At 38.1% G+C, this 18,920-nt stretch overlaps 1 protein-coding gene across 6 annotated transcripts in view; it reads right to left on the minus strand.

The window, feature by feature from the left end:
- TAF1 (TATA-box binding protein associated factor 1) overlaps positions 1-18,920 on the minus strand; it is a 70,873-nt gene that overhangs the window by 14,587 nt on the left and 37,366 nt on the right. For 5 of the 6 annotated variants that reach the window (XM_055337646.1, XM_055337644.1, XM_055337642.1 and 2 more), the window contains exons 30-32: positions 18,315-18,437; positions 17,429-17,521; positions 17,261-17,345 (exon numbers count right to left, since the gene is read on the minus strand). In XM_055337646.1, coding sequence (XP_055193621.1) covers positions 17,261-17,345; positions 17,429-17,521; positions 18,315-18,437 — 301 coding nt within the window. Of the gene's footprint in view, positions 1-2,998; positions 3,064-17,260; positions 17,346-17,428; positions 17,522-18,314; positions 18,438-18,920 lie in introns of all 6 variants that reach the window. The other variant, XM_055337647.1, reaches the window with a different exon arrangement.

Here is an 18,920-nt window from a genome sequence, read left to right on the forward strand (position 1 = left end):
TTAACTCTGTTACTCTACTATATGCAAAGTAGACCAAAGAAGGATAAAATATCTGATTTGCCCAAAGAAATGAAAACACTAATTTGAAAAGATACATGTACCCCTATGTTTTTTGCAGCATTATTTATAGTAGCCAAGATACGGAAGTAATGCTCAGTTGGTTGAGTGCCTTCAGCTCAGGTCATGATCTCAGGGTCCTGAGACTGAGTCCCTCCCCTCGTTGGGCTCCCTGTTCAGCAGAGAGGCCTGCTGCTCCCCCTCCCTCTGCCTGCTGCTCTTCCTACTTGTGCTCTCTCTCTCTCTAACAAATAAAATATTAAAAAAAGAGATGAATGGATATAAGATGTGGTATACAGGCATACACACACACATGTGCGCATGCAGAAGCATATTACTCAGCCATTAAAAAGAATGAAATCTTGCCATTTTTAATAACAGATGGAACCAGAGGGAATAATGCTGAGTAAGTCAGACAGTGGAAGACAAATGCCATATGATTTCACCATGCTTGTAACTTTCTTCTCACATCACTAAAGAGGTAAATTAACTTAGAAATGACAAAAAGATTCAATAAAAATATAAATAAATGTACACCCCCCAAAAAAACGGGGTAAGATGCTAGATGTTTTCGTATCCAATAATTCTTGAATGGGGTGGTAGTAAGAGAAAGAGATCCATGAATATCCTGAAACTGTCAACAAAATTCTGTATGTAATATACAGTTTTCTGGGTAGAATATCCATAGTTTTTCATCAGACTCTTAAAGGAGTCTATAACTACACCACTTCCACATGGAAGACCAAAATTAATTTTTGAAAGAGTCATTTTCAACACAACATAAAAATGAATATAAAAGATAAGACCATCTATGAATTATCACTGTGCCCTACAGGAGAATTAGCTACCATTTACAAAAAGAAATATTTTTCCACATATACTTTGCTTTTACTCTTTCCATATTAAATCACAGCAATGCAATTGCAAATGTCTTGTTAAGGAAATAGATTTATACTTTGTCTCATTCCAAATAAGGATTAGCAGTAACCTACAGAATCACATAAAATTCAAATCCAAATGTCCTGAAATAGTGGTAATTCCAATGACAGCTTTGGAAAGCTGATTTTCCATCAAATCGAGAAAAATGGTTCTAGTTAGAGAGGAAAAGTAAGTGTTATTGCTATCTGACACAGCCTTATACCAGGTTGCTATATCATTATCCACTAACTCAATACAGTACATAAGAGAGCTAACAAATTATGGACATATGTTCAGTCCCTATCAAATATAAGAAGAAACTGAATTCTTGAACAGAGCAAGTATTCTCATAAAAATGAAAACTCAAATGACATTTACCACTGAGCAATCTCCCTATACTTCAGCCACAGTATTTTTTTTAAAGTGGAATTCCAGTCTAGATACTTTTTGCAGAAACATTCATAATGACATTCATTTAACTTTTTTCTTTGAGTCAATATGAACAGATTTTACTTAAACAAGATCACATACATGAATGAAAAATTGTCCATAACACATTATCAAGTGAAAAAAGAAAACTGTAAAACAGAATGTAAATATATGATTTGTCAGAAAAGAAAAAGTATATCGTATGTATAGAAAAAGATCCAGAATGCTTCGCACCAAACCTGACAGTGGCCACTGTGGAGACTGGGGTGGGAAAAGGAGAAAAACATAAAGATTTTTCCTTTTCCCTTAATGCAATTCTACATGGTTTGATTTTTTTCTGAAATGAGCATGTAATTTTTTAAGATGGAAAAATTTAGTTTCAGTTATACACCTGAATTTTACAGAAATAATTTCACTGGTAAAGATTTTTAAGTATTGATAATTCCCGATGTTGCAGAGGTTATAGGAAACAGGCATTCTCCTCACTATTCTTTTTCACTATAAATAGGTGTACAGATTTTTAGAACACAATTTTAGAACATATATCAAAATTTCCTATAAAAATACTCCTATAAGTGCACAATGATCAATGAAATATATAAATAGTGAAAAGCTGTTTACAAGGCAGCATTATAGAAATACTTGAAGTACCTACCCAACAAGGGGATAGTTAAATAAATTAATACATCTATGCCATGTAATAGATTAAAAAGGATGAGAAAGCAATATGTACTAACAATAAGACAGAATCAATAACTATGTCAATTTTCCCCAAAACTGATCTATAGGTTTACCTAAATTCTTATCAAAATCTTGGCAAGTCTTTTCTGTAGATATAAATACTCTTCTAAAATTTAAGTGGAAAGACAAAAGAATAAGAAAACAATTTATAAAAAGATAAAATGAAAGGAATCACTCTACCTGATGACAAGACTTACTATAATAGCTATAATAATTGTAGTACTGTGCAGAGGGATAGATACATAAATGGAACAATTAAACCCAGAAATAGACCCATATACTCAACTGATTATTTTTTTAAAGATTTTATTTATTTATTCATGAGAGACATACAAAAAGGCAGAGACATAGGCTGAGGGAGAAGCTGGCTCCCTGTGGGGGAGCCTGATGTGGGACTTGACCCCAGGACCCTGGGATCACGACCTGAGCAGATGCTCAACTGCTGGGCCACCCAGATGCCCCTCAACTGATTCTTGACAAAGGTGCTCAAAATAATTCAATGGAGAAAGGACAGCCTTCCCAACAAATGAAATGGAACAACTGGACATCCACAGGCAAAACAAAATGAACGTCAACCGAAACCTCATACCATGTACTAAAATTAATTCAAAGTGGATGTGGATTTAAATGTGAAACACTAAAACTGTAAACTTTTAGGAGAAAATATAAGAGAAAATATTTGTGAGGTGGGGTTAAACAGACTTCCGAGAGATATACCAGAAGTGCAGATCATAAAAGAAAAAAATGGATAAATTGGACTTTTTCAAAATTAAACATTTCTGTTCTTACAAAGATACTGTCAAGAGAATGAGAAGACAGATTGGGAGAAAATCTTTGTAGATCATACATCTACCTTGTCCATTCATCTCCTGATGGGCACTTTAGGTTGCTTCCGTCTCTTGGCTATTATAAACAATGCTGCAATAAACATAGGGGGCCCATATTATCTTTTCAAATTAGTGTTTTCATTTTCTTTGGGTAAATACCTAGTGGTGAAATTACTGGATTCTATGGTATCTCTATTTTTAACTTTTTGAGGAACCTCCTTACTGTTTTCCACAGTGTTTACACCAATTTACATTCCCACTAATAGTGCATGAGGGTTCTTTTTTCTCCATGCTCTTGCCAACACTCAGTTATAAAATAAGTAAGTCATGGGGATAAAAAGTATAACACTGGAAATGTAGTCAATAATATTGTAATAATGTTCCATGATAGGTGGTAACTACACTTATCATGGTGAGCACAGCATAATGTATAGTATTGGTGATTCACTATGTTGTACAACTGAAGCTAATATAACACTATGTCAACTATACTTGAATACATTTTGGCTTTATTTCTAAAAATGCAAATTTAAAAAATCATACATCTAACAAAGAACAAGTACCTAAAATAACCCTCAAAACTCATTAATAAGAAGATAGCACAGGGGCACCTGGGTGGCTCAGTGGTTGAGCATCTGCCTTTGGCTCAGGTAATGATCCTAGGGTCCTGGGATAGAGTCCCATATCAGGCTCCCTACAGGGAACCTGCTTGTCCCTCTGCCTATGTCTCTATCTCTCTCTGTGTCTCTCATGAATAAATATTTTTTTAAAAAAGAAAGAAAACAGCACACACAAAAAGAAAGCAGCACAATTAAAACTGGGGCAAAGAAATGAACAGACACCTCAACGAAGAAATTATGTGGATGGTACATAAGCATATAAAAGGATATTTAACACCAACAGCCATTAGGGAAATGAAAAGTAAAGCCACAAGGAGATAAAAGAATGTCTAAAATGAAAAAAATGATAATACTAAATACTAAAGACAAACTGGATCATTCACATACTGCTTGTAGGAATGTAAAATGGTACAGACACACTGGAAAGAGTTTGGCAGTTTCTTACAAAACATATGTTTACCATCATCCTCTTGGGCATCTATCCCTGGGAAGTGAACATTTATACTCATACAAAACCCTGTACACAAATGTTCACAGCAGCTTTTATTTACAATACAAAATACTGGAAATCTGACAGACCTCCAGCAAGTGAATGGTTAAACAAACTCTGGCACAAAGAAATGCTACTCAACAATTTGAAAAAAAATGAACTACTGGTACATACAACAATTTGAATAGATCTCAAGACAATTACGCTTAGTGAAAAAGTCAATGTCAAAAACAGTATTATTTTTTATATTAACATGCCAGGATGCTGAGTGATGTTGAGCATCTGGGCATGTTAATATATCAGCATTGGGTAAATACAAATCAAAACCACAATGATACAAATCAAAACCTCATACTGGTCAGAATAGCTAAAATTAACAAGTCAGGAAACGACATATATTGGTGAGGATGTGATGACAGGGGAACCCTCTTATACTGCTGGTGGGAATGCAAGTTGGTAAAGCCCCTCTGGAAATCAGTATGGATGTTCCTCAAAAAGTTAAAAATAGAGCTACCCTACGACTCAGCAATTGAGATACTGATGTAGTGATCTGAAGGGGCACCCTCACCCCAATGTTTATAGCAGCAATGTCCACAATAACCAAACTATGGAAAGAGCCCACATGTCCATCACTAGATGAATGGATAAAGAAGATGCGGTATATATATCACACACACACACACATACAGGAATCCTCCTCAGCCATCAAAAATGAGATCTTGCCATTTGCAACGATGTGGATGGAACTACAGGGTATTATGCTAAGCAAAATAAGTCAATCAGAGAAAGACAATTATCATATGATTTCACTCACATATGGAATTTAAAAAACAAAACAGAGGAGCATAGGGGAAGGGAGGAAAAAAACAAGACGAAATCAGAGGAGACAAACTCAGGGTTGAGGGGCGGGGGGTGGTGGTGGGACCAACTGGGTAACAGGCATTAAGAAGGACACATGATGGAATGAGCACTGGGTGTTATATACAGCTGATTAATCACTGAACTCTGTCTCTGTAATAATATACTATGTGTTAATTAAATGAATGTAAATAAAATAAAATAATAAAAAAACCCATGCTCAAATGTCAAAACTATAAAGATGAAGAACATTTAAGCGGTTGCCAGGTGACAAGACAGTGGTAGGTGCATGTGGATACAGAGAGGTAGCATCAGGGAGTTCATTTGTGGTGATAGAACAGTTCTCAAATCTTGATTGCAGTGGAGGCTACATGATGACATAAACTGCATGAAACTTACATATACACACAAATGAATTAATTTTTTAAGTGCAAAAAAAGTATAATTTTAAATTCCTTGGCTTTCTTCAATTATTTTATTTTTTTACAGATTTTATGTATTTACTTATGAGAGGCCCAGAGAGAGAGACAGACATAGGCAGAGAGAGAAGCAGGCTCCCTCCTGGGAGCCTGATGCAGAACTTGATCCCAGGACCCTGGGATCACAAACTGAGCCAAAGGCAGATGCTCAACTGCTGAGCCACCCAGGCACTGCTAAAATTATAAATTCTGAGTGATGATCATAGTGATACTATCTGGTGATAATTGTGTGTATTAGATAGGTAAGTAAAAGAGAATAGACAACCTCAAATGGGTTCAGTAATATGTAAGAATTTAGTACATGATAAAGGTATCATTTCATGTAGTAGAAAATGACAGACTATTCCATAAATAGAATTTGGGAAATTGGCTAAATCATTTGGAGGAGAAAATAAGGGGATCCCTGGGTGGCTTAGTGGTTTGGCGCCTGCCTTCAGCCCAGGGCATGATCCTGGAGTCCTGGGATTGAGTCCCACGTTGGGCTTCCTGCATGGAGCCTGCTTCTCCCTCTGCCTACGTCTCTGCCTCTCTCTCTGTCTCTCATGAATAAATAAAATCTTTAAAAAAAAAGGAAGAGAAAAGAAGTTATATATTTATCTTATTCCATAGAATCTATTTTTAAAAATCAATAAATATTCATATATATATATATACATTCAAATATTTAAAATATGGTAGGTATTAGAAGAGAACATAGTTGGATATCTTAGGGATAGGGGAGATCTCTTAAACAATTAAACTTTCTTTTTTTAAGGTTTTATTTCTTCATCAGAGACACAGAGAAAGAGGCAAAGACATAGGCAGGGGGAGAAGCAGGCTCCTCGGGGAGCCCAATGTAGGACTCAATCCCAGGACCTCAGGATCATGACCTAAACCAAAGGCAGCGGCTCAACCGCTGAGCCACCCAGGTGTCCCCGGATTATTAAAATTTAGATACTCGGGATCCCTGGGTGGCTCAGGGCATGATAGAAAAAAAAAAAGAAAAGAAAAAAAATAGATAGCAATCATAAATGAAAAGACAGATGATAAATACAACTACATAAAAACGAAGTTTCTCATTTGCTCTGGGTATATACCCAGTAGTGGAATTACTGCATCATATGGTATTTCTATTTTTATTTGTTGAGGAAGCTCCATACTGTTTCCACAATGACTGCACCAATTTGCATTCCCACCAAGAATGCACCAAGATGGTTCCTTTTCCTTCACATCCTCATCCACACTTGTTTCTTATGTCTTTGATTTTAGATATTCTGACAGGTGTAAGTAAGGTGATGTTTCATTGTGGTTTTGATTTGCATTTTCCTGATGATTAGTAATATCTTTTCATGTGTCTATTGACCCAAAGAAAATGAAAATATGGATTTGAAGAAATATACGTAGCCCTATGTTTACTGCAGTATTATTTACAATAGCTAAGGTATGAAAGCAGCCCAAGTATCCATGCATAGATGGATACAAAAGACATATATATATATATATATAATATATATATATATAATATATATATATATATATACACACACAATGGAATATTACTCAGCCATGAAAACAATGAAATCTTGCCATTTGCAATGGCATGGATGGAGCTATGGAGTATAATGCTAAGTGAAGCAATCAGAGAAAGACAAACACCATATGATTTGACTCTTATGTAGAATTTAGGAAACAAAACAACAAAGAAAAAGACAAACAGACTCTTAAATACAGAGAGCAAACTAGTGATTGCCAGAGGAGAGATGGGTGGGGGGATGGGTGAAGTAGATGATGGGGATTAAAGACTCCACTTATCTTGATGAGCACAGAGAAATGTATAAAACTTTTTGAATCCTACTGTTCACCTGAAACTAACAGAACATTGTTATGTTAATTATACAATTTCAAAAAGTAAGTTTCTCGGTGTCAGAAAACATTACAAACAAACTGGATGGATGGCTAACTGCTACTAGCCTATTATGAAATAGCGATTTTCAAACACTGCCCCACAAGAAGTGTGGGCCTAGGATCCCTGAGATAAGGGAAATAAAGGAGGTGGGCTCTACAATTGCCCTTAGCTTTCTACTCAACCCAAGCAAGGCACAGCAGTCTTAACAGAGCCACAGATAGCAATACTGGAATTGGAGGTGAAGACTGCTGGAAATTGCAGGGTAGAACTGGAGAGGAGAGACCTCCACAGAAAAATAACCTAAGATCTGCAGAGGCTCCCTTGAGCCCCTGGCTGAATAATAAACTGTCTAGGATGAGATTCTACAAGGGGTCCTTTAACCAGAGCAACTATCAGAGCTCAAACAGGGTTGGGAGTTACTCAAATGAAAGTGGGGAAAAAATCCCTCCCAGGAGTTTTTTAGGGGTTTTTTTTCAGGTTTTTTTGGGGGGCAGTTTTATTTTCTTTTTGTAAAGTTATATCTTATCTAGATTGTAGGGTTCCACTGAACATTATAAAAGTTTGGGGTCTTGGGTTTAAGGATACATGATCTACCTATCCTAGGCCTACCCTGATGATGGCTTCTCATCAGAGCTGATTTTTGCTTTGAAGAGCACCAGAGGAGGAACTTGCTAGGAAATTCTTTGGGAAAAGAAATATTATGAATAGCTTGGCATCACCTACTGGTACAGACAATGCAGTTCACTTCAAACTTAACCCAGCATTTAAGTACTAACTCATCTCTATCAACAACTTATGACCTTACGGTTTTATAAAGCCTGGCAAAATGTTTGGGTTGTGTTTTTTCTTTTTTTAAAAAAAGATCTTATTTATTTATTCATGACAGACACAGAGAGAAGGCAGAGTCATTGGCAGAGGGAGAAGCAGGCTCTTTGCAAGGAGCCCGATGTGGGACTCAATCCCGGAATTCTGGGATCATGCCCTGAGCCGAAGGCAGATGCTCAATCGCAGAGCCACCCAGGTGTCCCTGGGTTGTGTTTTTCAGAAGGGATTTCTTGATCTATATGTCTCTCTCCTGTCACAAACACAGAATGTTCTATGCCTTCTGAGGCTACTGCAAAGAGCTCCAATTCCAAATTCTGGGTTTCCCTGGTTATTAATGCTCCTTTCAAATGTGACTTTAACATAGAGAGAGGCTCTGAGATTGATTCAGTACCTATGTGGTGGCCAGGAGGCATAAGGGCTTGAACTCTATTAGTGTGCAGGCCATCACCACCATGTAAGTACAAGACAGTCCTCTGACGTGTCCTGCACCCTTCCAGGTGCACTTTTACATGGAGTATTACTTATCTTCCACTTGTTGCCTAATGACCCTAGTCTCAGTGCTAGCATTCTGGCTACATACTGTAAACACACACACACACACACACACACACACACACACACACACACACACACGATAATATAGGATAAGTTGATGGAGTTACATAAAATGCTACAGGAATATGTTTATATGTAGTGTGATACTATGTGGGAAGGCTCTGAATGGAAAGAGTCAAGATAATGTTAACTAGATATACTATTCTACTAACTTTGGTTAGTAAAATTTTTTGAAATAAAAATTTTATAGTAGGGAATAAACCCTATGTGAACTCTATTACTATTAATTAAAAACAGGGCATGAAAAAAAACCCAGCATGTTCAAATATGACCAAATCGGGGTGCGTGGGTAGCACAGTGGTTGAGCGTCTACCTTTGGCTCAGGGTGTGATCCCAGGCTCCTGGGATTGAGTCCTGCATCAAGCTCCCCACAGGGAGCCTGCTTCTCCTTCTGCCTATGTCTCTGCCTTTCTCTGCATGTCTCATGAATAAATAAAACCTTTAAAAAGAACAAACAAATCTGACCAAATCAACAAAATTTTACACAGAAGTATTATTTTGTGTATGGTACCTGATAGTAAGAAACATCTCATTTGTGGCCTTCAACTCCAAGACTGATGTCCTTTTAGTATAAAAGATGTCACATCTTGTATCCTATGATACTACGAACCATTACAGCTCTAGTCAGAAGTTTCTTCTACTCTCATCAACTTGTTTAGGAGGGGGAAAAGTCAGCCTTCTAGGCTGTCCACTGCTGCTACCAAATCATTATTTACTCCCCACCTTGGGAAAAAAAACCCTATTTTGAGACTTGTTCTCTACTGTGCCAGAGGTTGAAAACCAGCTGTCTTGAAGCAGACGTGGCCTGCAGATAGAGGTTTTCTGATTGGCCCACAGAATTTTTAAAAAATTTTAAATTAAAAAAAATAAAAAATAAATAAAAAATTTTAAATTTGCAAATATGTAAAAATTGGGAAATTTCATACACAAAAACCCACATTTTCAGTTTCTCTTGAAAAATTGAAACTAGCTAGCAACACTATACTCATTTCCTTAGGGCAATGATCACATGAAGAAAATGACTCTTTAGATGGAATAGTACTCTTTTAATACAATCCACACTGGGCCCACTTCACTCATTTCCATTACTTGCCTGGCCCCTGCAAGCCACCTGAGTTTGAGATCTCTGCTCTTCATCTCTACTCACCATTACGAACCTACTCACATTCACCAAGGGCCTACACACCTGGCAGAGTCATTCTCTTGGCTCCAAATCCCTATCATGGTGGGTTACTCTAATGCTCACATGTACCACCCAACCAAAATCCTTGCTAATTTCATGCCGACAGTTTGCACTTCCACTCTAGTCAAACATATCCAAGGCTCTACCCAGAATGTGGTCTTTAAGTGAAAACAGATGGACTTCTGAAAGTTTCAATTCCAATAACCTACATTTTAAAAAGATGTGATTTGACGGAGAGAGAGTGAGAGAGTACAGGGAGGAGCAGAGGGAGAGGGAGAAGCAGGCACCCCACTGAGCAGGGGGCCCTACATGGGACTCGATCTCAGGACCCTGGGATTATGACCTGAGTCGAAAGCAGATATTTTAACTGACTGAGCCACCCAGGTGCCCCACCAATATCCTTTTTAAATTACAACCTTCTATCTGCCCACTTTTTTTCATTTCCTCTGACCTCAAGGAAACTTACAAGCCTATAAGCCCACTAATTCCTATTTCCCAATCTATCAAGCTTCTTTTGGCTTTAGTTTCCTCCCTTATCACTCCCCATGCTTTAAAAAGGAAGGTAATGTGTAGTATGGTATATCTCCCTTCATTAGCAATTGTATTTGAAAATGGAGGCTGGGGGATAAAATAATTTGGGGGCACCTGGATGGCTCAGTTGGTTAAGCTCCTGATTTCGGCTCAGGTCATGATCTCAGGGTCCTGGGATTAAGTCCCATATCCAGTCCCAGCCTCCTGCCCTCAGCAAGGAGTCTGCTTGTGCCTCTCCCTCTGCCCCTCCCCCAGCTTGTGCTCATTCTCTCTCAAATAATTAAGTAAACTCTCTTTAAAAAGTGAAAATAAGGGATGCCTGGGTGGCTCAGCGGTTGAGTGTCTGCCTTTGGCTCAGGGTGTGATCCTGGAGTCCCGGGATCAAGTCTTACATCGGGCTTCGTGCATGGAGCCTTCTTCTCCCTCTGCCTGTGTGTCTGCCTTTTTTCTCTCTCTGTGTCTCTCATGAATAAATAAATAAAATCTTTAAAAAGAAAAGAAAATAATTTGGTAAGAAATGTGAAATGTGTGTAAGTACCAAATGTGTGCAAATATCAAAGGCAAAATCTGAGTAACTTTTAAAGAAAAAACACGAATTTCCAAGAAATGTCAAGCCTTTGTAGAGCTGCTTTGGAATATCCGCCCCCCCCCCAAACCAGAGACTAGAATCCTCTGCTATAAAGGGTCCTTTGGTGACAAAATTTGAGAAGCTCAAACTTCAACCTTTTTTTTTTCCCTTGCTGACACCTTCAATTTCCAACGTTTCCAGCACATCCAGAAAACAAAGTCCCAATCCTGAAGCAATTCTATCATCTGCCTTCTTAGTTCCCTGACAATTATAATACAACCATGCCAATTGATGCTACTATAAAAATGGTCTCCAACATCAGCTGGACCCTCAAAGGCTTCTCAATAGTTCTGTAATGTCCCTAGTCAGCTACTTTATAAACTTCCTACAACAGATAATTCAAACCCTTATCAACATTTCTCTTCAAATTCCTTCTCCCATCATCTCACCCACCGTCAGCAGAAGACGGTGTTTCCTACTTTGGAGAAAAAATAAGAGGCTATGGGCAGAAACTTTCTCAGTGTCTATCTTCCTACCTTCCACAAGAACCTCACTTCGTTTCCTTAATTTTCTTTTCTTTCACCTATACGAAGGTCCCTTGTCCAAATGCATTCATCCCCTTCCATATATTGATTACAATTTTCCTCCTTCCCTTCACAGGCAAATTTCAGTTTCTACTTCCTCACTTCCCATTCATTTCATATCCTTTGCAGTCTGGCTTTTAAAGACTTTATTTCTTTATTTGAGAGAGAAGAGTGCAAGTGGGGAAGAGCAGAGGGAGAAGGACAAGTGGACTCAGTACTGAGTGCGGAGCCTAACGTGGGGCTCAATCCTACAACCCTGAGATCATGACCTGAGCCGAAATCAAGAGTTGGACACTTAATTGACCGAGCCATCCAGGCACCCCTGAAGTCTGGCTTTTGATTCTAACCACCTCACTGAAACAGCTCTTTAAACAACCATTCTCCCTGGTTTTCTGTGTAGCACTTGACCTGTAGGCTATCTTCCTCTCCTCTTGGTTTCCAAGTCTTAGCCTCTTCAGTTTTTCATTCTTTCATTCTGGCCACTCCTCAGTATTCTCCATCTGGTCCCTTTAATGTGGAAATCTGTCAAGTCTATTCTACATTCTCTCAACTAATCAATGGGTCTTAACTTTTTTGGGTTATGTAAAACTTCAGTAATCTGATAAAACTATGGTCTTTCTGCCTGAAAAACATGCAACCATAATTTTACGTACAGTATTGGGGGTTCAAGGAAAATACCCCTAATCTCTATTTGAGCTCATCTACTTCTACTTTCATATGCTAATAATCTGGAAAAAAAATCCATATTTACAGTAAGGACTTCTGAGCTTAGTCTACTAAGTCTTTGTTTGGATGCTCTACCTCAATATAACACAGTCCAAACTGAACTTGACCACTTTTTTTGGATGCTCTACCTCAATATAACACAGTCCAAACTGAACTTGACCACTTTTTTTCCAAAACCACCCTCCCATCTATTTCCTGTATTAGTCAATGGCACCACCAGTTATCCAAGTCAGAATTCTAGATGTCATCTGATTTATCCATCCTCTGAAAGTGGAATATTTTTTTTAATTATGAAAGTATTGTGTGCTCAATTAAAATAACTCAAACACCTAAGCACAAATAAGTGCTTTAGTAATTTTAGTCCATGGCAACAAATAAACCAAGTAGTGACTGATTCCTTTAGATGGATATGTCCTCTCCAGTTAATCAGTCCCTACTGTGCCCATTTCACCCATACCTCTCTGGCCTTTATAAGATCTGAATTTACAACCTCTTCTGTACATACTGTCGAGTAATCTATTTTTCAACAATACATCCTGAATACATTTTCATATCAGCATATACAAGTATACCTTACTTTGTTAGCTAATTTCCCATTCTGACAGCTAAACAGTACTCCATCATATATAGGTACCATAATTTATTTATTTTTAAAATTTATTTAACTGATTTCCTATTGTTGGATATTCAATGTGTTTCCATGTTTTTGCAATTACAAGTTGACTCTTGAACATAGGGGTTTGGGGTGCCAACACCCCACGCAATCAAAAATCTGCTTATAACTTCTGATTTCCCAAAGACTTAACAACCGATAAAGATCCTACTGTTGACCGGAAGCCTTACTGATAAACATTAACAGTCAACACATATTTTGTATATTATATGTTATATAATGTATTTTTACAGTAAAGTAAGCTACAGAAAAGAAAATGCTACATAAAGAAAATACATTTACAGTACTCTACTGCAAAAAGTCTGTGTATAAATGGACCTGTACAGTTAAAACCCATGTTGTTCAAGGGTCAACTGTATGATGTTGCAATTATTTATGTGTGGAGTATTCCCTAGAGGTGAAACTGATCAAAAGTAATGCCCATTTACTGTCCTTTACTACAATCTGTCCCCATCTTTCCATTCTCACTGCTATTTAACCTTGGCTCCAGCTTTCAGTATTTTTAAAAAAAGATTTTATTTATTTATTCAAAAGAGAGAGAGACAGCATGAGTGGAGGAGAGGGGCAGAGTTAAAGGGAAAAGCAGACTCCCCACTGAGCAGGGAGCCCAACTGGGGCTTAATCCCAGGACTCCCAAGATCATGACCTGAGCCAAAGGCAGACAGTTAACAAACTGAACCACCCAGGTGCCCCAAGACCTCAGTATTTTTTTTTTTTTGCCCTCAGTATTTTTAACTTAGACTATTATCAACAGTTTCTCTACTGGTTTCTATATCTTTTTTAAAAGATCTTATTTATTTATTCATGAGAGATAGAGAGGCAGAGACATAGGCAGAAGAAGCAGGCTCCCTGCAGGGAGCCCAATGTGGGACTCGATCCCAGGACCCCAGGATCATGACCTGAGCCGATGGCAGATGCTCAACCACTGAGCAACCCAGGTGCTCCCTGGTCTATACCTGATTCCCCTCTCATCTATCCTTTAGATAGCTTCCAGAATGATCTCACTAAAATACCTGATATAATCCTCTTTCCTTTTAAAGGCTTAGTGTGACATACTAGGCCTTTTGTGATTTGACCCCATCTACCTTGAAAAACTCCTCTCATCACCAAAAGTAGCTCCCACTCTTCATACTAGCTAAACAACTATTTACATTTCCCTTATCCAAGACACTGTCACCTACTTTTCTATTTGTGGTCCCTGCCTAGAATTTCTTCACCCTTCTCTACTTTACTATTCAGCTTGGCCCAGAAGGTGTCAAATATAGAATTAGCTACTATAATCATCATCCTTCAAAATTTTCAAAAAACTTTCAAAAGAAGTTTTGTGTTCTGTTTTGCTCACTTAACATTGTGAACACTACTGTCATTATTTTTTAAAGAGTGCTCAATCTTTATATGATAATCCATCATACAGATGGCACAATAATCATTCCCTCAACATTAACCATTCAGATTATTTCTCATTTTCTCATTAATATAAATAGCATTATTATGAATATCTTTGCCTGTATCTCTGATTAGGGTATTCTACCATATTGTATATACCCTACATGTACATTAAACTTACATGTGTTTTTTTTTAAGATTTTATTTATTTATTCATGAGAGACACAGAGAGAGAGCGGCAGAGACACAGACAGAGGGAGAAGCAGGCTCCATGCAGGGAGCCTGACATGGGACTCGATCCTGGGTCTCCAGGATCATGCCCTGGGCAGAAGGTGACGCTAAACCGCTGAGCCACCAGGGCTGCCCTTACATGTGTTATTTTACTTAATCTTCACAATAGCCCTCTGAGGATGGTACTATTATTATTTCCATTTTATAGACGGGAAAGCAAGGGCTAAGTTACTTGCCCTAAGTCATGCTGCTATTCAGTGGTAGGACCAATATTCAAATTCAAGTTTACTTGATTATGAAATCTGTTTACTTAACTATTTTTAAGTTTCTCAATGCTGCCAAAGAGCTTTCCAGAAATGTCTTACATATTGCCAAGAGCAATATGTGAGAGCACCTGCCTCATGCGCATTGAATACTTCCATTAAAAAAAAGTTGAGGGACGCCTGGGTGGCTCAGCGGTTTGGCGCCTGCCTTCAGCTCAGGGCCTGATCCTGGAGACCCGGGATCAAGTCCCATGTCGGGCTCCCTGCATGGAGCCTGCTTCTCCCTCTGCCTGTGTCTCTGCCTCTCTCTCTTCTGTGTCTCTCATGATCAAAGAAATAAAATCTTTTAAAAAAAGTTGAGTTCATCTAATAGGTGGGAAAAAGGTACCTTTTTGTTTCAATTTGCATTTCTTTGATTATTGGGTGCAACTCAGTATTTATTCATGTTCATTAGCTATTTCATGTCAGTCTCCTGTGATCTGCCTGTTTGCCCTCTGTGCATTTTTCACTTAGCGTCTTCTGGGTTTTTCTTATTGTCTTACATTAGCTCCTTTTAAATCTGCCTTTTATCTTAAGCCAGCCATCACCAAGGCCAAGCAGGCTTTCTCTAACACTCTTGCTTTATCACTTGTTACAATCATTTTTAGACATCTGTGAGCCTCTCAACACTTCTTTTGCCAGAATTCTGGGTGATCAGCTTTAGGTGTTTTTAGGAGAAAATGATGGAGACATTAACTGACTTAACAAAGGGCATTTCCATTCTCTAATTTCCAGTGAGCAATAAAAAGAGTACAAGGGAGAAAGCAGATTCTTTTAAACCAACCCAGATGGAAGAAAAATGGAAGGCTCATCTCCAATCACCTTCCCTTAATGATATATATAAGTTCTAGACAAGTATCATTCTCTGAACTTGCTTGTTCTTTCATTTCTCTATGGCATTAAACATTCTCTTCTCTATATCCATTTCCTCATCTGTCTTTCTGGCTGTCCATTCCTTCACCTCCTCCTTCCAATTCTCTGTCCCTTGTATCTAGCAAATTTACAGCCATACTAGTTCAGCTGCTGAATATTGCTGCAAAAAAGTCACACAATCACGTGGATATTTTAGTTGAGACCTCAGTATGCTAGGCAATTCTTTCAAATGCCCTTAGCTCCCTCTTCTATTTTGCTTAAGGAATTATATGAGATTGCCATTTTAGTGCTTAATTCCTCAATGTCTTTCTGCTCAGGATAAAGTAAAATCCCTTAAATATGACACAGGGCACACACAAAGGTCTCTAGGATTTGACTCCTAGAGACTTCTACATAGAACCAGTCACTCACCAACATGTATACATCACTGCAACCCCAACCAGTTGTTTCTTAAGCCTATAATGTAATTTCAGACTCTGTATCTTTTTATGCTGCTTTTCTATGTCTAGAACGTTTTCTCCTTAGTCTTTGCCTGGCAACTCCACTGAGCCTTTAGAGCTCAGCTTAAGCAAACTCTCTTCTAGAGAGTTTCCTTGAATTCCACTCTGATTTAGATATGGTGTCTCTGTGTCCCTATGGTATTTTATGCCTACATCTAGCATAATATTTAACTAGATAAAATTTTCTTTTCTGTTTCCCTAAATAAACTACAACCAATTTGGGGACAGGAATCATATGTCAGTTGATTTTATATTTGTAGCATCCATCGGTGCCAGCATACATTAGGGTGCTCAATCAATGTTTCCTTAACAAGTGAGTCATTCAACATTGGTCTTTGTTAGCTTATTTATGAAGCCTTTCCTCATTCTTAGGTTGAGATGCTCCTTTTTCTCCTCTAATGCACTTTGTACATCCTTCTAATACAGCTCTTGTAAAACTGCATTTTAACAGTCTCTCTCCGTCAGTTGGATTGTGAATTATGTGAGCAGAGTAACTATGTCTTTCTGACCAGTAGATTCAGTCGCTAATATAGAAGGAAGTAACTAGCTGGGCATGTATTATCGGTTTGTGCACTGAACCAAAACTCCACACTCTGAGGAAGCTCACTATGGTCTATAGCTACACATTTCCTTAAGCTCCATCTAAGGGCCCAGGGCATAGGTGAATTTTCACATCTCATGGAAAGCATGACAGCTCAAAGCCCAAAGTTAAGTTCCATTTGATTTTTATTCTCTTCTCATTTTTCTGTGCTTTCCAAAGTTTAAAAAAGTATATGTATATTGCTTTTTCATCATTAACAGTTATTAGCAAGCTTTACAAAACACACTAAAATATGTGCCTGCTTAAAAAAAAGGCAGAGTACTTTTCAAGGCTACTTCATGTAATTAAATTTTAGTAATGCTAACTAACACTGGATGGAGAGAATGATGGGAAGGGGAAAAAAAGGAGAAATACCCACCATTATACTTAACACTGTTGGCCAGAATAAGGTTGACATCATCTAGAAAGCTCTCCCGACTCTGGTACTTGTGCTTGGAGATATTCTGTGATTAAAAGAACCCAGGGACTTAGATATATGTACAAATTTACTGGCTTCCAAAAAGACATTTTATCTCAAATCATTCACCTTACGTATAGTCTCTAAATCCATTGGACTGATAATCACTTTGTAATAATCTGGAACAAACTTCTTATTAACTGGGTGATGAAATGGCCAAGACTAGAAAACAGAAAGCACGAAAAATTAAATGGAAACCATTCTTTATACAAAAGATTCTCAACCATCATTGGGTCACAAATATTCTAAAGGTTCCAACAAATGCTATGAACCCCTTTTCCCAGAGAGACACAAAATTTTGTATACAATTTAAGGGGTTCATGGATTCCTTTAAGGAAGAATCCCTGCTCTATACTCACAATTAAAACTTCTTATTCCCCAGTCCTATCCAGAAGTTTTATAGCATGAACACATATATAACATATGCCTACAACACAAAAAGAAACTCAGTTCAGAATTCCTAAGGAAGAATCATTACCAAAAAATGATACAGTCAACATAGTAGTCCTGCCATAAAGTTTGTAAAAGACAAAAAAAATCAAACAAAAGATAACAAATACTGGATAATTAATAAACTGCCATCTGTTAAGAAGCACCTCTCAATCAAAAGCCTCCCATTAGCTGGCATCCTAACTTCTCTCCTGGGCTATTCAGGAGCTTTCATATATTGAATGTCAACAATAGGAAAAAAGATTCTATATCCACAGATTCCTGGCCTCTGATTTTATTTTATTTATTTATTTTTAAAGTTTTTATTTATTTATTCATGAGAGACATAGAGAGAGAGAGAGAGGCAGAGACACAGGCAGAGGGAGAAGCAGGCTCCACACAGGGAGCCTGACGTGGGACTCGATCCCAGGTCTTCAGGATCATGTCCTGGGCTGAAGGCGGCGCTAAACCACTGAGCCACCCAGGGACTCCCCTCTCCACAATATTTAGCACAGAGACTACTTACATCTGGAACTGCCATCATTTTCTGGGTGACAATGTTGTCCAGAATGAAAGAAAATGCTACTTGGTCATCATCATCCAGCAAGGGGTTGATAGCTTTCTCTAAACGAGCCAATTTATCTTCTTTCTGATATGAAACAAAGCAAGGAAGAAACGAGGTTTCCCTGATGTGTAATCACCGCAGAAACTTCTTGATAATTTACGGTTCAGTTACCTACTGCCCTTGCCCAAAAAAGCCTAACTTTGAATTCTTAACTTCAGTTCCAGGCAGAGAGTCCAAATAAGAGAAATGATATTCTAATGAAAGGATCAAAAGGGATGTACCAACCGCTACTTTAGGTATTCTATCTTCTATTATTGTAGGTCACAAAGATACATATCCCTGGGAACTGATAACTTAGCTCCCACAACAAAAATATCTTCACCCAGTTAGGTTTTAATATTATGCTGTTTTTTTTAACGATTTTATTTATTTATTCATGAGAGACAGGCACAGGCAGAGGGAGAAGCAGGTTCCATGCAGGGAGCCTGACGTGGAACTCAATCCCAGGTCTCCAGGATCAGGCCCTGGGCCGAAGGCGGCGCTAAACTGCTGAGCCACCCGGGCTGC

Source organism: Nyctereutes procyonoides, unplaced genomic scaffold (genome assembly GCF_905146905.1).
Source record: "Nyctereutes procyonoides isolate TBG_1078 unplaced genomic scaffold, NYPRO_anot_genome, whole genome shotgun sequence".
NCBI lineage: Eukaryota > Metazoa > Chordata > Mammalia > Carnivora > Canidae > Nyctereutes > Nyctereutes procyonoides.